Source organism: Martes martes, assembly GCF_963455335.1.
Source record: "Martes martes genome assembly, chromosome: 8".
Classification (NCBI taxonomy): Eukaryota; Metazoa; Chordata; class Mammalia; order Carnivora; family Mustelidae; genus Martes; species Martes martes.
In genome coordinates, this window is record NC_137895.1 from 58,264,452 (window position 1) to 58,285,586 (window position 21,135).

Here is a 21,135-nt window from a genome sequence, read left to right on the forward strand (position 1 = left end):
CACACACTCCAAACTTGAATAACTGTTTTTAACTCTAAAATATAAATCTTGGCTCCTGCTCATAAGCAGCATCTAGGGATAGCCTCTGTGAACAGTGTTTATTGCTTCTCACAAGTTAATTGCTAAAAATATTCCCTAAGTTCAAAGGATATATACTCTATATCGTTTTAGGCATATATTTCAAGCATATACTCCCTAATACTGTTGAAGGCATTTGGTCTAAATCTCTACAGGAAAGAATGTAAACAACAGCATTTATAAACCAGGCAGGAGCCTATGTTATGTCAGGTAACCACATCTCAAAATCAGAAAAGAAGTTAGGAAACAAAAAGGTATTCAGACTGAGTTAGAAAATTCACTTCAAAAATCCACAGGGAATGGAGTAGACCATACCTTGAATAACTCAAACTCCTTCTTTGGCATCAACAGCTAATGACAAATGATGAACATAAATTAAGTACATGATACATATGCACATCAGACCAGCCAAAACAAGCAAACAGAATTCCCACTGCCATCACTGTAAGTTATCAAGATACATAAATTGTACAGGAATTCTTTATTTTAAAATTTGCTTGACTCTTGGATTCTAATAAGGCTGAGGGTCACTCTACGTAAGTAGAGGACTGGTACTCAACTCGAATGCTATGAGGAGCCAAAAGTAATTTAATGAATGGTCATGGCAGTAGGAGTATGATCACAATTCTAGGTTTGGTCAATCTGTATCTTACTAAGCCTAGACCTGGCACGAAAATGAACTATTTCACTGCATATTTATTCTATGTCGCTTCTACTCAAACTTCTGACATTATTATGGGGTCATTTGTGGTCTTTTGCTCAAGATTCTGAAAATTAAAATTTTCCCAGGGGCACAGTATAGAAGCCACCACAGGTTCAAGGCTATACATGAGATGTTCCCTCCATTCTCCCTCTGCTAGCAGACCCGATTCTAGAGATCCTGTCATAGGTCAAAAATCCCAAGGATTTAATAGTGAGTGAGTTCAGATATCAGGGTGAATGGGATAACCAGGGTCACCAAAGTCCTGAAAATGTGGCATATCACTCAAAACTTATTTATGATCAAGGACAGACAACCTGCTACCCTATATTATAAGTATATTTTAATCATAAAATCAAGACAGGAAAAATATTATAGTTCAAAGGAATACTCATGTGCTAGTGTAAGATGAGAAGAGTGCAAGTTCAAGATTAGTCAGGGATGGAACATTTAAGAGAATGAGGGCAAAGGATGGTGAAGATGAGTTGCTGGACAAACCAGCCACTGTCACAGTGCCACCCTCTATCAAGAGGAAGCCAATGGATAGGAAGGCTCTGGGCAAGAGTGAAGAGGCAGAAATACTACTTCTCCACGTGTCAGAAACATTGTAGGATGGGGGAAAAATAGCATTCAGAGAAACAACAGTTACTGGTAAATATTTTGAGCAACTTTCTGAAGAAATACATCAGAAAAAACATATATATAAAATTCTTCCCTATATCTGTAACCATTGCCCCTGAATTACCCTAGGAAAATAATCTATACAAATTGTACAACAAATTAAATCTCAAAATAATTAATACACAAAAGGTATTTAAACCCCATGGTAAAGTGATGAATTTGAAAGTTTATAAAAATTAAATGTTGCCAAAATGTCATAAATACCTGTATGGTATGCGTGTAAGGTGGATCAGCACGCCCTAATCCTGATTCTGGAGGTCTCACAATATCCAAAATATTATTTGGCACAAATCCAGAGTCTCCACTTGCATTTCGAACTTTCCACCACTGCTTTCTATCATCAAGGATCTGTCATCATGCAAAAAGATAGAGACATCATTCCATACCAAAACCAATCTATGAAAGAAATTCAATTTTTATTCTTTAGACCAAGAAGCTCTTTTCACTTATAATAACCTGGCTTACTATCAATATATTGTGGGTTGAATGATTCCCAGGAGTTACACTAATAATTATAATCACTAGTATAGGACAGGCATGGAACCACCACTATCATGAATATACCTGAGGTTCTCATTACCTGCCAAGAATTTTTAACAATTGGCATTATTGGAAGTACTTATAAATGACTAAGATGACTCGCTTGGAGAGGCCTATATCCTTTGAATAGGAAGGAACAGTATGAAAACCATTATTTTTCACAAAAACTATGTGAATATCTGACAGTATTTACCACAGAAGAGGAACTCTCCATTATGACCTAAGAAAGAGATTTGGGAGTCATAGTAGATTACTCCCAGGATCATTAGCTTACTCACTGATGGGTATATTTGTGCAAGGGTACTAGGACAGGAGAAAAAAAATGTGTTCTTATTAAAATATTATGATGCATCTACATAAATAGCATTGGTTACAAAATGCATAAAGCCCAGAAGAAGAAAGAGGACAAAGTAAGCCAAGAAATCCAACCTCTGTCCTCCACAACCCCATCTCTGTCCTCCACCCCCTCCCCCAGAAAAACCCAACAAACAGAAAATAAGAAAAAGCAGCTCCCTCTCCTAGTTTGATATAGGTATCTATAATATACCTATATCCTTGATAAGATAACACTGAAGAATAATTTCTTGATCTCCTCATTTCTCTGAGGAAGGTTTAGATATATACCAAAACAGGAATACAATAAATCCATTTTATTAAGAGTATTAAAAAAGTAAAATTATATTACCTCTAAAATATCATCCTTTAGAACAGAGAGCTCACTGTTGTTCCTTGCCACAAAGTCATACTTGGATTTGGCATATTTCTTGGGTTGTGCTTTGAGTGGTTCATAATTTCTATAAAAAGAAAGAGAAAATATCATTCAGCTAGCTCTTCCTATAGGCTGAAAACAGAAGTAAAACATCAAGGCAAGCTAATTCCTACCAGAAAACATCCTGACAAATTATTTCAATAGTAGTTTAGTTTATCACATTACATAGAATACGAGAACTAAGAAAAAAAAAAACAACTTTGGAGTCCTTCTATTAAAATGAGCAAACTATGCCTAGGGCAAAAATAAATTATGCAAAATCACAAGGTTAGTGGGTACTAAGGCGAATCTAGAATGCAAATCTATGAATTCTTTGTCCATTAAATATACTGGGGTATTGCTTTGTTAATCAGCATCTCTACCATGGAAGAACTAGGACAAAGATCAATGTTAGCATTTTTTATAAAATTAAAGGAGACAGAACATAATTTCCATAGCGGTAATTTAAATTATATGTTGATTTCACTAATACAAGCAATGTCTTCAATTCATATTAAAAAATTATGACTAAGTGTCAATTTTTAGGAAAGCTTTGTCCAATTCCTAAATTGCAAGGGAAGGTATAGATTAAGTACAAGACTAATAACAAATCCTAGTTAATTAATTCCTTATAAACTTATTTTAATAGTAAGAACAGGTCCAAGAGTCGTATGTTTTTTTAAAAAAGAAAATTTTCTTAAAGAACCAAATAGTTCCTTCAATCATTAAATGACCACAAATAGATTTAACATAATTTAAAAAATACTTCTATACATAATACAATAAAACTTGGCTATTATAATAGTTTATTTCAATAATCAAATAACTGTTTTTTTTTTTTTTTATTAATTTTACTCCCTCTTCTCCTTCACTTATCTTTCCACATTTCCTTACTCGTTTCTACAAGAGAAAAAGCAGAAAGGAACCAAAGATGTTTGTTCATAGTCCTCTGTCAAGTGGCCTACCAGGATCCTCTGGAATCACCGCATGGTCAGCATTACCATTGTGAACACAATGTATCATGTGGTCACAGGTAATCTGCAACCTCTTAGCAACTCCAGAAGAGTTAAGGGACAATGAAAAAGATGGCCCCTACGCTATGCAACCAATTGGCCATTTTTGATACATTAAAAAAATTGGAAAAAGGGAGAAAAGTAACATTATAGCCAAATAATTATTGTATAATAATAACTTAAAAACTGTTCCATGGGCTTTCTATCCCTACTCCCTAGTTTATATGTTTACATTCTACTTAGATTTCATTTGGGGGAAAAAAAATTCAACTACTTCAAAAGTCAGAAAAGCAGTAATTTCAGTTTCCTATCTCTCTTCCCTCAAGTTCTGCCCTTCCATGACCTAGAAAACAATCACTGTTAATAACAGAGTTGAATATACTGTAACAAAGGGTAGAGTAACTCGCTGCCACTGTGTATCTGAACCAGCCAGTTAAAAAGAAAAGTATGCTGTAGTTCTTGAAGTCTTTGTGATCCTGAGTGTCTCAGGATCTCACTTTGTAAATTGCTTGCTTTAGAATGTACAAATCTTCATGGTTCAATTTCTCAGCCTCCACAGATTAAATGTAGTTATGATACGGACCACAGTAATCAATCTGAAAATCATAATTTGTAATTTTTCAGATATATGAAATTTCTTAAGAGATCTATACTATATCAAAACATATGGTTTTGAAGTAATAAATATGCACTTGAGCCTGGTGGTGGGTCTTAAGGAGCACGGACTGCATGGAGCACCAGGTGTGGTGCATAAACAATGAATTTTGGAACACTGAAAATAAATAAATAAATAAAATTTTTTAAAAATGCACTTGATAGAGAGCAGACGTGGAGTTGGCAATGATCAGAGACATCTCTAAAACGGAAACTGCTTTTGGATAGCAATAAACAATAATCCCTCAGTGGTGAGGGCTCTATAATCAATAGGCGGTTTACCTAACGGCATGGTAAGTTTCACAGAAGAGTGACTATACTTCACGTGGCATTTACTGCATTCCAGGCATGTAACAGAATTTAGGGTAATAAAAATAATTATAAAAGCAAATTCCAGAGAGAGCCAATTATCATATGGTTTCACTTATTTGTGGAGCATAACAAATAACATGGAGGACATGGGGAGATGGAGAGGAGAAGGGAGTTGAGAGAAATTGGAGGGGGAGGAGAACCTTGAGAGACTATGGACACTGAAAAACAACCTGAGGGTTTTGAAGGGGTGGGGAGTGGGAGGTTGGGGGAACCAGGTGGTGGGTATTGGGGAGAGCATGTATTGCATGGAACACTGGGTGTGGTACAAAAACAATGAATACTGTTACACTGAAAAGAAATTTAAAAATAAATAAATAAATAAGCAAATTCCAAAAAGGAAAAAGAAAATATTAGGACGAGTAATAGGTTAGTCAAGAAGAATTTCAATGAAATCATTTTCAAACTTCTGAAAATAATGTTCATGTATTATTTACTAAAAATTGAATCTACAATTAAAATTTATTTTGTATGTTGGCATTTTCAAAATGTATTATTCATTGCTGATATTCATTGCTGACTTTATACTCAATAAAATAAGTTACAGGTGTCCTCAGAGTAATATCTGTGAAATTTCCACACCAGTTACTTAATATTACCTGTTATCATTCCTAACAAAAATCACACATTTTAGATCCCATCTTCTTTAGATTCTATTAAGAAAAAAGTATAGTGAGAAGGAGGAAAGGGATTGCAACACTCATGGTGAGTGAAGCTCTGAGGTAGGAAGGTAGCCGGGCAAGTTCTCTATCCTACTTCATCTGAATGACCATTCTCCCGCATGTTTTTCACTTTCTTTTCTTTCCTTTTTGTAGAGGGATTGGTCCACCTTATTTGCACAGGTTGAAAAACAAGACTGAAGAGGTCAACCTACTCCCAAGTGCCTTTATTTCTCCCCCATCTCCAATCTCCATCTCTGCCCACACTGAATTTTTTTCAAGAGTGAAACTATGGGAAAATAAATGAAATATAAAACTGGGAAGTGAAAATACAATATAATAAGATGAAATAGCAAGAATGGCAAATAAGGCACTGAATCCTTCTAAATATTTAGTTTATACTTAGAAACAGCTCTATCTGCAGGAAGGTTTGTTTTTGTTGGGGGGAGAGAAAGATGGAAATTATTTCCTTTAAAAGTTACAGAGTTAGAAGGATCCTTAGAGACCATCTGGTATAAACTAATGGAGAGTTTCAAAACAATTCTTCTTTCTTCTTAATTCACAGATTTTGTCAGAGCATCTATTTAAAAAGGGGAAGTCATCCAAAGGCATTGCACTGAATTAGAGTTATAGGCTGGAAGTTTTCCAGTAAGAATTATAGACTAGAGGCTGTGTTTATCAAAGCCGATTCATAAAGGAACAACTGAAACTTCATTAAACAATTAACAGATGGAAAGTTTAAAGAAGTAGTGAACAATGCAGACGCTAGGACCTCTATTTGCACTAAATGAGAGACAGGTATCGGCCGCTCTTCAAGTGGTGCCCATGAAATGTTACCTATCTACGTGGCGATTAGGAGTTGGCTTAAAAGCCACAGCTGCTTCCCCTTGGTCCAGATGGGGCCCTCTTGTGTACATGTTATTGAACGCATACCCATCTGCTGGAGGATACTCTGACACACCGGACTGCTGAAAGACGAAGGAAGAGAGATTAAAGAGTCGCTAAGACTATAGGAATGACAACTAATATTAGTCAACAAAATCCTCCACCATATTGTGATGTTTCTCATTTTCAAGTATTTGACCATTATTAACAAGTTATGAAATGGGGGTGATACATGTTTGTCAAAGACCTATTTATAATAGGAAAAGTCATTAGTACAAAAGCTAAATTATAATTCTGAAAATAAGTGGGTATACAAGCAATAAATTCTCTCCACGGGAACTTCAGTAATAGGTGGTTTTGGTAGTAGGTAGATTTTAATAGTTTACATAAAATAAAACTGGTTTAAAAACAACAATAAAACTCTGCCCACTCGCTCTCTATGTTTAAGAAACAGACCCTTACCACTCTAGCAAAGTAAATAATATCACATGGAAATCATTTAAACTCTGTGCATTAAAATCATACTACAATCTCATTTTTTAAAGGTACACAGATCATTTTTTTTTTTTTTTACTTTTAAAAAAATGGCAGCCACTATTATCAGATTTACTATTGATGGAAATACAGAAAGACAGAAGAAAATACAGAAAGACAGAAACACATTGATCTTAACAGTCGATACAGGATCAGACAATGCTGAAGTAATTCCTTTTTGTAGTTAACCTAATTTCAACATGAGCCCACTGGGAGCTACCAGGAGGGGGAAACTGAGGTCTATGGACCTCAGTGAGCACCATGGTTTCAAAGCTATGGGGAAAAAACAAGAAACAAAGACCAAAAAAAAAAAAAAAAAATCATGTAAAGACTGTAGCTGTTTCTTTATGTGAAATGAAATATGGAGAAGGCACAACAGACCATGAAGTACTGGAAGTCCTTGGCTATTTAAATTGCTTATGAACTCATTGGGGCAAAATATCTGAAACTCGAAATGTTTTAGAAAAGTCTTCAATACATGTTTACCATCCTAATGACAGAGTTGGCAGGGGTATGGATGTGTTTAAACACTGATGTGTAGGTAAGGTTTCTCGAATGGACTAGTGTGGATGTCAAAATACCCACACTATATTACTCCTTTAGAATACGCTTAACACATAAATACAAAGAAACAATTTTCACCATTTAAATACCTTGGCTTAAACCATCAACAAAATGAAAAAGCAACTACGGAATGGGAGAAAATATTTGCAAATCATGTATCTGATAAGGACTAAAAATCCAAAATATATAAAGAACTCATATAGCTCAAGGGAAAACAAACAAATAAACAAAAAACCCAACCCAGTCAAAAAATGGGCAGAGCAACTGAACAGCCATCTTTCCAGAGAAGACATACAAATGGACAACGGGTTCATGAAAAGGTGCTCAACATCACTAATCATCAAGGAACTGTAAGTCAAAGTCACAATGAGATGTCACCTCACACCTGTTGGGATGGCTATCATCAAAAAGACAAGATAAAACAAGTGAGGGTGAGGATGTGGGGGGAAAAGGAAACGCATGTACACTGTTGTTAGGAATGTAAACTGGTGTAGCTGCTATGGAAATCAGTCTGGAGGGGGGTTCTGGGGGACTCAGTCAGTTAAAGCAAACAACTCTTGATTTCAGCTCAGGTCATGATCTCCCCGTTGTGAGACCGAGCCCGTGTCTGACTCTGTGCTCAGCAGGGAGTCTGCTTGGGATTCTCTGTTATTAAAAAAATAATAAATTTAAAAAAGAAAAAAAAAACAGTATGGAGGTTCCTCAAAAAATCAGAACTAGCACTACCATACTATTCCACAGACTTGCTAGTAGGTGTAATACTAAAGGAAATGAATTTAGGATCTTGAAGAGCTATCTCCATCTCCATGTTCACTACAGCTTTGTTCACAATATGGAAACAACCTAAGTGCCCATCAACAGATGAATGGGTAAAGATATGGTATTAATATATAATGGAATATTATTCAGCTCTGAGAAAAAACCAAATCATGTTATTTTCAACAACACAGATGAACTTTGAAAGCATTCTTCTAGGTGAAATAAGCCAATCAGGAAAAGAAAAATACTGCATGTTATCACTTATATGTGAAATTTAAAAAAAAATGTTAAAAAGCTGAACTCATAGAAACAAGAGAGTAGAAAAGCAGTTGCCAAGGGCTGGGGGAAATTGGGAAGCGGTTGGTAAAAAGGTATAAACTTTCAGCTATAAATGAATAAGGTCTGAGGATCTAATGTGAAATGGTGAAGATAGCTGATAACACTATATTGTGTAATTACATTTTGCTAGCAGAACTTCAATGTGCTCACCAAAAGAAAAACAGATAAATATGTGAGGCGACAGATGTGTCAATGCGCTAACTAACTAGATGGGGAGGGGGGAATTCTTTCACAATGCCTTACAAATCACCAGACAAACACCTTAAATATCTCATGATTTTGTCAATTATACCTTAATAAAGCTGAAATTAAAAATGACAAATAAGTAGCTTAATTAATTCAGTTTCTCACTTTCCTACTTGAGAAGAGAGGACCTAGATGGTTAGCAATGTTTTATAGACGGTGGGAGTGCAAGAACCTGTCAAGAATCACCCTCACCTCTGGCTAACTCTGAAGAGAAGAGAATGTGGTCAGTCAGCATGAGATCACCGGGTCCTGAGAGTGACCAGAATTATTGCAAGGGAGGAGAGGAATGATGATTACACGAGCTTGTTTAGGTCTGCTGCTCGCTCGTTCAGAGGAAGGAAAGAAGTTGAGTATTGCCACTAATGTTTGACACACCATGTCACCTATGTCCTTCCATTCTACACAAAACCACCAGATCCTGAATCATCCAGGTCTTACCCTGAGTGCATTTATTTTAGTAGCAATCAAGTATAATAAGCTCCTCTTCTGGGGATGATTGCATTTTTTTATGCGTTTTAAATCACCATTAGTTGGCCTCTCTTCCAACAAATTCTTAAGGCATAAAAATCCCCTAAAACAGCAAGCAGGCACTTTTCATTTCATTTTTTTAAACCTCTGATTAAGTACTTGGGCCATAAAATGGAAAATAGTTTACAACAGGAAAGTGATAACTCATTTCTAGGAAAGATTCTCAATAATTCTTCCTTTAAAATTACTTCTTTGGTGAGGGTAGACAACTTCTACACTGGAAGCCCAGAACACGTTACTCACTCTTTAAATACATAAGTTTTTGAAAAAGAATGTACGAAAGTGAATTTCTGAGGCAATACATTATTAAGTGAATGTATTTTCCCATTTAAGATATAGGACGTAAGCTAGAAATTTCTGTGATTTCAAAATAGTTGGCTGTAACTATAGCAACAAGTGTGTCATAATTTCATGTTTGATTACACCTTTTTTTCCTCTAGAAAAGCTGCCCTCTGTGAGGAAAGGAAATCCACAGTGATGAGGTCTGAATGATAAAATCCACAGTGCAAAGGTCCAGAGAGGGACTGCCAACCAAAGGTTGTGAGGTCATCTTCTTAATCACTTGGAAGAAACAGCAGTTAGAGACTCTACCCTTCAATGAGCCAGAGGAAAAGGCAATTACATTAGAAAAAATATATATCTTCAAAGCAGTATATTTGTTTTATCGCTAAAGTTTCAAAATCTAACCAATCTTCCATAATATTATGGTTACTGTCCAAGGGACTGATTTTTAAAAATTTAATTTATGTGCTTTTCCTTAAAAGTGAAGATTTATTCTGATTTGTTAATCATTCCTTCATATCCTGTTTGCCTTATTACAAATACCCACAGCACACTGAGAAAATTAATCTGTGGAATTAAAGAAAGAAATGAACCGGACTTCAAGGAGGATCTAGTCATCATTTACTGTTTCTTCTCCAAACTAGACCTCATTCATCTAATTCCTTAGGTTCTGAACTTTCTATTTGGTTTCATTCAGCTTTAAGCAATGTTTGATTTTCTTTTCTGACAGGACAAGAAGAGTCACAGGAAAATTGTTTTTAAGAAATGTGCAGAGAAAACTTACCTAATTTCAATGCCTCAATTTGCTCCCCAAATAGGTTATACTCTAGAGCTTACTAAAATACTTCAAAGGCACAATAAATTTTGTGATCTCCTCAGGGTGTGTTAGTGTTATAAATGATCATTTGAGCCTGGGGACTGAGTCCAGAAGAAACTCTGGCCTTCTAGAGCCAGGCAGAGGTTTTGGAATTTAGAACTCGGGGGAAGGAAGGAGGGAAAGAGGGAAGTCAGGAAGGAAGGAGGAAGGAGGGAAGAAATGGGACATTTGGGAAAGAGCTGCTTGGGACAGGCTTCAGGGACCTAGGTTCAGGGAGCCGTCTTAAGGATCTGACGATGGAGAAAAAAAACAGAAAGAACAAGCTGAGCAGCAGTCGGGCAATTCTCTACAAGGGGAGAAAGCAGGCACTCAAAAATTGAGAGGGATCACCGGGCTCAGGAACACCAGCAGGTGGGTAGGGGTGAGAGCTAAAAGGATTCTAAGGCTGGCATTAGGCTTCACAGGGAAACAAAACAAGTGTCACAGCAATGACAGAGAAGTGAGGTAAACAGTGGCAGCAAGAGAGATTATTCATTAGTTCTAGAACAATCTTCATATCAATAAAATGAGAACTCACAATCAGAATTACAAGAGAAAACACATGTTATTGCATGTTCTACAAAAAGTGAAGCTAAAAAACTACCTCTGTGGATAATCTTTTTGTCTCCTGTTTGCGCTGATGTTCTGCTACATTTGCCACAGACTCGGCCAGCTGATAAAGATCTTGTTCCATCGGGGCTCCCATGAAGTTCAGCATGGGGGGCTCCCAACCATTGCGGAACCGTGGGACGTATGGTGGGATGAACTGCTCTTTTGGCCACTCTGCTCTGTAGAGGGACATTAAGGCACAAAATTAAGAAATCTATCCATGTTCAAAATTACTTTCAACAAGGTTAGCCACAGAAAACAAAAACATGGCAACAAACAAAAACAAAGCATACCTAATCTGCCCTCTCTCCACTCAAAAAGGGAAAATGGACATGCTTAAAATAGTCTGTAATGCCAACAAAAGGAAAGAGAGATTGAATTCTGCTTCATGATCTGTTTTCAGTGCATTGCCTCAATTCTCCATTAACTCAATTTCGTAACATGGATACAGGTTTTGAAAATATGGAATGGAAGCATGAGGCTAGAAGTGTTAAAAGTATTTAGAACATGAACTTCTCTTGTATCTAAAGTAGTTTCAGATTCTCATCATTCCCTTCCCTCCCTCCCAACGGTATGAACGCTCCTGGTATCAGATATATCTTTCAAAAGAGAAAACAAAAGAGAATGTTCTCAACATTTTTGATTTTTTAAGTTATAAAGTCCCCTAAATGAAACATTACCAATTTTATAAATTAAATTTATCAGCGAGCCATGAATCAGTAAAATCAAGTTAGGACTAAGCTGAAATCGCAATCATTACCCATTCATTATTTAATGACTCTAAGTGAGGCTTATTTCTACAAGCTCCTAATCACTCATGAACCACAAAAATAACTGGGACAGAAATTATAGCTTCATTTTTGCTATACTGTGTTGTTTTATCTTTCACAAGTGAAAGATTAATTCTTCAGGTTATATTTCTACTACGATGAAATGAGCCATTTATTCAGATTATTATGTACCTTCATGATCTTTTTATCTTTATGAATTTTTAAATCAGTATATCCATTTCCTAATACTCTCAACAATTAGGATTTTAAAATTACTTTTTCTCTTGTCAAGAGCTAAGAATATATTACCTTGTGATGTAGCTTTTCCAATAGTCATTTATTTTCTCATTTTGAGGTATGACCCAAAATTAAGAAATTAGAAAGTTTGAGCTTTTTTTATACTAGGAGATCTGATTAACTTAGTAAGTTTCATAGGAAAATACGAAAAGATCCTACCTAGGCTTATCATTAGATTATAAACTATAAAAGTCCAGTAGATTTAAGAAATCTATTTAGTCAAGTACAATATACAAATAGCATGATACAGTAGGTTATATTAATATGTAAATACATTAAAATCTTGTTTTCAATATAAAAGCAACTATGGTGCTTTTAAATGATTTTTTGCTTGGTAAATCGTTCAATATGTAAATCGTATTCCAACACAAGCTGTTGCCTAAGTCCAAAATATAAGTTTTATATTTTGTATATAAACACATTTTATATGTGTTTCAACAGAAGAAAAGGAGGAGAAAAAAAAATTGTGAACTGATCCATTACTTTCAGGCTAGCCCATTCAAAAGCATTAGGAAGAAAAGCTTCTAAGTGACCACACTAAATGACCCACTCTAACTAGTGAGAGAAATGAAATGATTAGGGTAAGTTAGGAAGGCAAAATTATTTATTCACATATCATAAAATGAGAAATATTTTCTTTTTTGCATTGCTCAGGAAACTTTAACACTGCAATGTTAAATGAGGCAATCAGTGTAAATGATTTGTCTTCCACAATCTCTTTACTGACAAAATATGATTTTTAAAATGATCCCCTCATCACAAAGCTATTGGTTCTCCACAGTCCACCTGCTTATTTCCATGTACCTCATTTAACACCATCCCTCCTCGCCCGTTCCCCACCAGCACCTGCTACCCAAAGTCGATATACCAGCCAAACCCATTTTTCACTCTCCACTCTCTTGACTGCCTGCTTTATGCCCTCATTCATGCTTCTCTTTCTATTAGGAAGGCCCCTTCCCAACTCTGTATTTGTGGAAATCCTACTCATCCTGCTGAAAGGCAGTACAGCAAAATAATTAAGAACATCAACTCCAGAGCCAGACTGCCAGGTAAAAACCGCAGATCTGCCATTAAAGACTTATATGGCTTTGAGTAAATTACTTAACCACTCTAGGCCTCAGTTTTGTTATCTGTAAAATAGGGATAACAATAGTACTTATGTAAACCATGGAAGAGTGCCTGGCAAACACTATCTGTGTAGTCTGTTACATATATGTTACATAATAGACTAGTATTATTATCTATTGATTTTAAATGCCAGCTCTTCTTTGAAAGGTAACTACCCCCCCCCAACCCCCTCATCAAATCTTCTTCCTCATGGCTCCCTGTTGCCAGACATTAGCAGTTTATGAGTCACTCCTGGTACTTAATATCCCTTATACTTTATATCTTCTCCACTAGACTAGCTTTTTAAGGGTTTAGGCTTTTTCATCTGTAATGCCTAGTCTTTTATAAGCAGAAGGCTAAATAAATGTCTCGTTAGATTCAAGTAATAACAAAGAACAATACTTTAAGTATTACAGGCATTAAACTCCTACACGTTTACCTGGCTTTCATCCAAGTTTCTCCCAGTGACATCCACAGCTGTCTTTCATCATTGTTGACAGTATAATTTAAGAAATCAATTGTGTCCTTAGTCAGTAGGGGGCTGAGTACTGAACTGGCTAGTTCAGGACCTCCTGTTGCCTGCACCACCTAAAATGACGATAAATCACTTTTTAGCAAGAAGATAATGATTAATGTATATTTTCCAAATATGTAAAAGCCATGCCAAAAGTAAGCACTGTTTTTATAGACTCAAATTTTGATGTGGTGCGGTGTACTCCTGAATGAAAAACAGCTTATTAAGTCAACCTGCCCAGCCCAATCATGACTAAAAATCTAGAATGAAAAGTCAGTAGTTTAACAACTTTCACAGGATCTGTCTATTGGCTGCACAGAACTGTATTTTCCCTGGAAAATTCTAATGGCTATCCAGAGAATTCTCAGTCAGGTGGTTTAACTATCTCTGCTTTTTGCTTAAAAAATTACATGTATTTTTCCTGGCAAATCTATTATCCCAAGTTTGAAAAATATGGTTCTATAAATGAATACTACAGAGAGAAATAAGGCTCAACTTAATGGTCTATGGCTGTGCCTATAAAGACATACAAAAATAAAAGGATCCAGAGAGAAAAGTGAGCGACGAATGAGAACTGGTACTCTGAATCTACAGTATTTTTCTCCAGAATTTAATTCTAAGGAAATTGTCCTGATTTAAAATGGGTAATTTAATGATTAGCAGAAACAAATAAGCAGGTGCAACTCTCTGATAAACAAAATGATGATAAGTGCTTGTCTGGAAACTGCTCCAAATGGACTTCTCAGAGGCTATTTCCTGGCTAAAGAATGGTAGTTATCTCCTAGAGCAGAAACCAGAGCCCTTTTATAAAAATCTCACCTTCCCAGAGATATGGCACAAGAAAAAAGGGATTTTTTTTTTTTAATGGCTCCAGACCAAGAATCAGTTTCTCAGTTTCTCCCCAGTCATCCAAGTGTTCTGAGCACACTGTGCTGTTGTATGCCTCTGTGTATCTGCATGTGCTGCTTCCCAGTTCCCCAGAAGGCCCTTCCTTTATCACTCAGTACCACCAGTACTCCAGTACCACCTCTTCCAAGAAGCCCTCCTTAATCTCAAACCATAGCTCTAAGGCACCTCAGTGTCCTCCGAACAATTTATGCATATAAGTAACTATGTTACATTTTAACTTAATGGCTTATTTTTCATACTTTTCCCTCCAGTGAGGACTTGGACCAAGTCAACTGCAGAAGACATAGTGTTAGGGGGATGACTGAGAATCCGTGAAAGAAAAGATGAGAAATAAGGAAGGAGGCTGAGTCTTACTTGAGAACAAAATTTACCCTGACAGCCTGGTACAGTAATTTTCTTATGTCCAAGTCCTATAAGTACTTCTGGTGAATATGCAGGGATGATTAAGAGGGAAAGTACAGGAGTAAAATCTAGGAGTAGAGGAACTTTAAAATCTTTGGCTTCACAGCGGGAAGAGGGAATGAAATAGAAGAAATGTAAAGAAAGAAAAGCTTTAAGACATAGTTCCCCCTAGAGAATGGATGCTAAGCCCATATGCATATATAGACACTGTGGGTGGGTTTGTGTGTGGAGATGCTGAGGGCAGAGGGCAGGTCTTGCAAGGTTTAAAACCACAGATTTGGTGGGGCTGGTCGTAGGCCCTAAATAAATGTTCCTTTCCATGTCTCTTGTCCAAGTCATATGTCTGCGGTTCTGTAGGCAGAGCATTAAAAAGAGCAACAGATATATTCTGATTGGAGAGACCATGAATAAGGAGTCATTTCTGATGAAAAAAAAAAATCCTATTTTCAGATACACAGCTTGATCATTAAGGTTAATTTCTACATGTTAGGGAAACCAAACCAGTCCCATTATTTTACAGCTCTCCTTTATGTAATGACTACATATCTACTTATGATGTGTGAAAGAGTGTGGCAAGAATAAGGAGGTGGCAAACAGTTTTAGAGTCAACACTTCCTAATATTCAAATTGAGACAGTATCAAATGTGTTAAAGAATAAGGAATATAAAGTTTGTTAATTAGCTACTATAGGCTTCTTTGCATATGAATGCCCTTGATCTAATTTTTAAAAGAGCTTATAAAGCAAGAATTATTCAACAATAACTAGACAAGTAGAAATCTGACGTTCTATACGTAGCAACAACATATGGAAGCATTCATAAATTATTGATGTAGTAGTCTTGGACTTTCATCTTCTAATTTCTTATTGCCCAGTTCTGACATTTATGCTGATGTTACTTTCCTATGCTTGTAAAGCAATATTCATTTTATATTCTACTTCAGGTCTTGTCTAGTTGCCCTTGGGGAAAGAAGGAGATTCATCATCCCTTTTGTTACTTGGACTTTCTTTCTCTCTCTCTCCCCTCCCCTTTTTTTTTTGATAATCGAGTAAAACCTATGAGAAATGCATTTGAATTTGCTCCATTTTCGATAAATATTAGAGTACTTAAACCATAGTGTTCCTATGCCCTAAACCAAAATTAATGAAATTTATTTGTTTCATACAGTTCTTACTCCTTAAAAAAACAGAGAAATAATACACTGGATAATCACACATTACTAACAATTATCATTGCTGCTATTGTAATCCGACAAAGGAATCATTTGCTCTTCTGACAGGGAGAGCCATTCACAACCACTCCACCCATGCCTGCCTTAGCCCAGAAAGTAGGAAACTCTGTCCTCCTCGAAGTTTTTTAAAAGAGATTCCACTCTCTTTCCACTCCTCACTCACTTGTTCTCCCACAAAAACCGGAATGACCTAATTGGTGGAACTGTAGAAAAGGGTGATTTGTCGCCTACTCTCTTCTCAGATCTGTCTGTATGTGAGGGCAACAATTGTTCCATCTACCTTCTGCCGCACACTTTTCCCAAACCCCTGTACTCTTTTGTTGTGTTCTCTTAAATATTCCAGTAAATTCTCCCAACTGCCCTGTAGGACAAGACGCTTGTACATAATGTCAGCCTAGAAAAGTTGCTATTACACCATTTGCAGATATAAGAAATATATAATGGGAAGGGAAGTATATTACCATACTATATAAGGAAAGAACATAGGTTCATATTGAAAATCTAGAAAATGAAGATGTGTATCTTGGATCCTGGCCTATGGCACAAGAGGTATAACCTTTGGCTGGATAAACGTCTAAGAACCTCCAACTCCTTCACAAAGGGAATTGTTCTCAACACACCCTTCTATTAGTTTCAAAAATTATACCTTAGGTAAAATTACACATGTATGAGAAGGGAGTTTTCTGGGGAAAAAATGTATTATATCACTCTACCTGGCACAGAGTGAGCATGCTAGACTACAAATTATTCCCTAGTGTCCACTCTCTTGTTCCTTCTAGAAAGAGAAGACCCTATATTTTAGATGAACCTACAGCCAAACAGTTGAAGACTATATTCCTCTGAGTTCTGTATGGCCCCATGAAAACATTCAGGCCAAATGGACAAAGGTAGAAATTATCTAAGTTCAGAGTCACCTCCTGAAAGATAAATCATCTTTCTTTGCCCTTGTACAGCTATGACAAGGACACAGAGCTAAGTCAGCTTCCACTATAGAGATAGCTGACACAGTTGCTCAATTCTTCTCTTGGACACATTTTCTTCATTTGGCTTCCAGAATACTACAGTATTCTTATGTTCCCTCTCCTGACTTAACTGCTTCTTCTCAATTTTCTTTGTTGGTTCTTTCTGTTCTCCTAACACTGAAATTGCTCAGGGCTCAACCAGTCCTTGTTCCTCTTCTTAATTATAATTACTACTTTGGTGATAATTTCATGGCTTTAAATGCTTTCTATATGCAGATGATCCTCAAATATGTATCTCTAGCTTTGATTTCTCCACTGAACTCCAAATTAATCTATTTAACTACCAAATCAAATTTTTCCATCTAGATGTAACAAAATTTTGACATGTCTTAAACTGAATTCCTTATCTTCCTCCAAAAAAAATCTGTTTTATCTATTGTCTTCCCCATCTCAATTAGTAATTAGTCTGTCCTTCCACTCTTGGGCCAAAACCTTTAGAGATACCCTTGGCTCTTGCATAGGACATCTAATCGACCAGCAAATGTTGCTCTATGTTTTATAATCAAAATCCGACTTCCTTGTACAATTTCTAATGCCACCCTGGTCCAAACACCATTATCTCCGATCTGGATTATTTTAATAACCACCCTAGTCCCTTCTTCCCCCAGATTTCTAAGTATTCTAGCCAGAGCAATCCTTTCCTGCTGAAAATATTCGAAAAGTTTAAAAGATTTCATTATCACTTATAAAGACCAACAAAATATGGCCTCCTGTTGCTTTGCTGACTTCATCTCCTAATTAAAATCTCCCTCATTCTGTTCAAGTCACAATACTTATTTATTCCAAGAACACAATTTGCAATTACCATCCCAGAGCACTCACAATAGCTGTTCTCTGTCTGGAATTCTCTTCTTTCAGAAATCTGCATGACTCATTCATCACTTCATTTGCTGAAATGACACCTTCTCACCTTAACCAACCCTATTCAAAAAGGCTAATACTCCACCTCACACACGTGTGTATGCTTGCATGCGCATACAGCGGAAATCTTCCCTATTCTGTGTCCCTGCTGTATTTTGTCAAATAACACTTCTTTTTAGCAAAAGGTACTATTTATGCATATATTCAGGTTACTGAATGCCCCTCCATACTACAAGATGTTCCAAGAGGGTAAAAACTTACATCTGTTTTATTCCTGATAAGCTACTAATAATGCTAAGCACATAATAATAGTCTCTGAATGAATATTTCTGAATGAATAAATAAATGATCAAAGCCCTCTATACAGTACCAGTACCCCCTCATGCCTAGCCTATTTTGGGAGAAAGAGAAAAACTTCTATATTATTACAGCCATTTGTATTATATCCTAGTATATCTTGAAACACGAGCATCTGATAAACATTTCTTTTCATCTTCCTTGCTCTGTCACAGCTATCGGTTTCCTCAGCTATAAAGTAAGGCACTCAAACAGGATGATTTCTAAGGTTCTTTCAAACTCGCAAACTGGACATTCTCCATGCTTACATAGATGCCAAGGGAAATCATATCCATGCAAGGTAATGAAGGAAAACTGTCAAGATACGTCAGACAGACACTTGGGGTTGAAAATCATACTAAGAGTGATTACTTTCTTAAATTAACAGTCTTACCATATTTAATGGAGTAAATAAAAAATGAACCAAATCTGCAGCACTCGGATTCTGGATGTGAGACTTCAGTTTGGACTGTAGCATTAAGAAAACAGATGAACAGATTACTATGATGTCATCAAGCAAAAAACAGATGTTCATAAAGGTCCAACACAGACTCAGAGCAAGAGTTCTTTATTATTAGTTTCACTTGTGAGATACGAATCAGTCTAGGTAAATCAGATTAAAAGAATTTAGCTTAAAAAAAAGGAGTTGCTCTTTTTTTAAAAAAACTTTTTAAAGATTTTATTTATTTATTTGACGGAGAGAGAGATCACAAGCAGGCAGAGAGGCAGGCAGAGAGAGAGGGAGAAGCAAGCTCCCTGCTGAGCAGAGAGCCCGATGTGGGGCTCACGGGGCTCCAACCCAGGACCCTGAGATCATGACCTGAGCCCAAGGTAGAGGCTTAACCCACTGACCTAACCCACTGACCCACCCAGGGACCACAGGAGTTGTTCTTTTTTGATAATTCACTTGGATACATAGGTTTTATTATCTGTTGTCCTAATTAAAGGCAAATCGAGAAACACATACCAAAAAAATCTACAACAACTTTATCTCTTCATTTAATCAGGAATATCCTGGCTAGAATTTGATCTCTTTCATTTGTTTCTTTTAATTATATACAAACAAATTTCACTTACCAGAAGGTTAAATCCATGTTTAAACTTTTGTAAACAGTCAACGAACTCATCAGGAGGGGGAGGTTTTGCTCGCAGAGTTAAAACACCCTCTAAAAGAAATAAACAGGAAGCGGGTCAGATGAAAGCAAAGTTGTCAGAAAATCTATTAAATGAAAAACTAAAAAGCCACATTTGTGTCTGCAAAATTTGATCATTCCAGATACCTCGCTTCTTAGCTACTCTACTGCATCTCATAGACTCACTGTAACGAACTAAGACAATCCAAGATTTCAAAAGGATCCTTCTCTCCTTAGGCACTACTAATTCTTCATCAATTCCATAGATGTATGCTGTATCCTTTTTATGTCCCAATGACTATGCTTATCATCACAAAGACTATGAAAATGTGTGAGTTATAAACCCTGCTCTGAAGGGCCTTAAAAACTTTAGAAGACACGAATCAGTACATAAAAAGATACACCAAGGAAGTGCTGTAGAAAGAGACTGCACCGGGTTGGGAGATGGGAAAATGGATACCTAAAAGATGTTTCAAGGAGAAAGTAGCTTTTAAAACGGAATCTGAAAGGTCTGTTACATGGCAATTTGGTAAGAAAATGTCATAGTTGGATATAACAGCATCAGTAAAAAAAAAAAAAAAAAAACATGGGGAAAGGAAACTGCATGTATGTGAAACAAAAAACCAAAGCACAGAAACCTGAGAATGGGAAAGTAGACCAAGGTTGGATTGTGGGGTGACCATGACAATCAGGGGGTTGGAGTAGACTTAAATCAATAGAACATGGAATTAACATGCTGTTCAGAAGAAGGAAGTGACTACGTTAGAGCCCGAAGACAACTGTCCTCCCAGAATAAAAGACTGGAGGCTTGAAGACTCTTAGAGAGCTGGGTAAAAAATGATGACAGCCAGCCTGAAGTAGACGTTAGCTACGAAAATGAAAACGGAAACAGCTGGATATAAAATACACTGAAGGGGCGCCTGGGTGGCTCAGTGGGTTAAAGCCTCTGCCTTCGGCTCAGGTCATGATCCCAGGGTCCTGGGATCGAGCCCCGCATCGGGCTCTCTGCTCCGCAAGGAGCCTGCTTCCCTTCCTCTCTCTGCCTGCCTCTCTGCCTCCTTGTGATCTCTGTCAAAAAAAAAAAAAAAATTAAAAAAATCTTAAAAAAAAACCACATTGAAAAACTAAAATCGATGTTGGCTGCACGCTGGAGAATGAAGTCATGCAAGAATCTGTGGTCTTGAATCTGGATGACCAAGAGGATAGTACACCGAATATAGTACACAGATAGTACACAGAATACAGGAGGAATAAGTGTTTGAGACATAAGGAAGCAATAATACTTAATTTCAGAATATAAGGAGGTGAGGTATATCCAGATGTACACATCTGGAAAAAAAGTTTACAGGTCAAATGCTTAGGATGTAGACATGAGCTAGAGAAAGACTGGGAGGTCATGTGTCATGAAAGGGATATCTACCTACTATTCTTTGATGTACTTCATTTGCTCCACAATTATTAAGTTTATACATTTTGAGGCCTTTTAAATACCTACCTACAGCATACCACA

The 21,135-nt window shown here is 36.6% G+C and overlaps 1 protein-coding gene across 3 annotated transcripts in view; it reads right to left on the reverse strand.

The window, feature by feature from the left end:
- The window catches only part of EPS8 (EGFR pathway substrate 8, signaling adaptor), a 181,878-nt gene that overhangs the window by 18,928 nt on the left and 141,815 nt on the right, over positions 1 to 21,135 (reverse strand). For all 3 annotated transcript variants that reach the window (XM_080810596.1, XM_080810597.1, XM_080810598.1), the window contains 7 exons: positions 19,570 to 19,658; positions 18,887 to 18,961; positions 13,658 to 13,806; positions 11,040 to 11,223; positions 6,280 to 6,410; positions 2,685 to 2,793; positions 1,664 to 1,807 (listed from right to left, as the gene is read on the reverse strand). In XM_080810596.1, the coding sequence (XP_080666722.1) occupies positions 1,664 to 1,807; positions 2,685 to 2,793; positions 6,280 to 6,410; positions 11,040 to 11,223; positions 13,658 to 13,806; positions 18,887 to 18,961; positions 19,570 to 19,658 (881 nt within the window). The remainder of the gene's footprint in view (positions 1 to 1,663; positions 1,808 to 2,684; positions 2,794 to 6,279; positions 6,411 to 11,039; positions 11,224 to 13,657; positions 13,807 to 18,886; positions 18,962 to 19,569; positions 19,659 to 21,135) is intronic.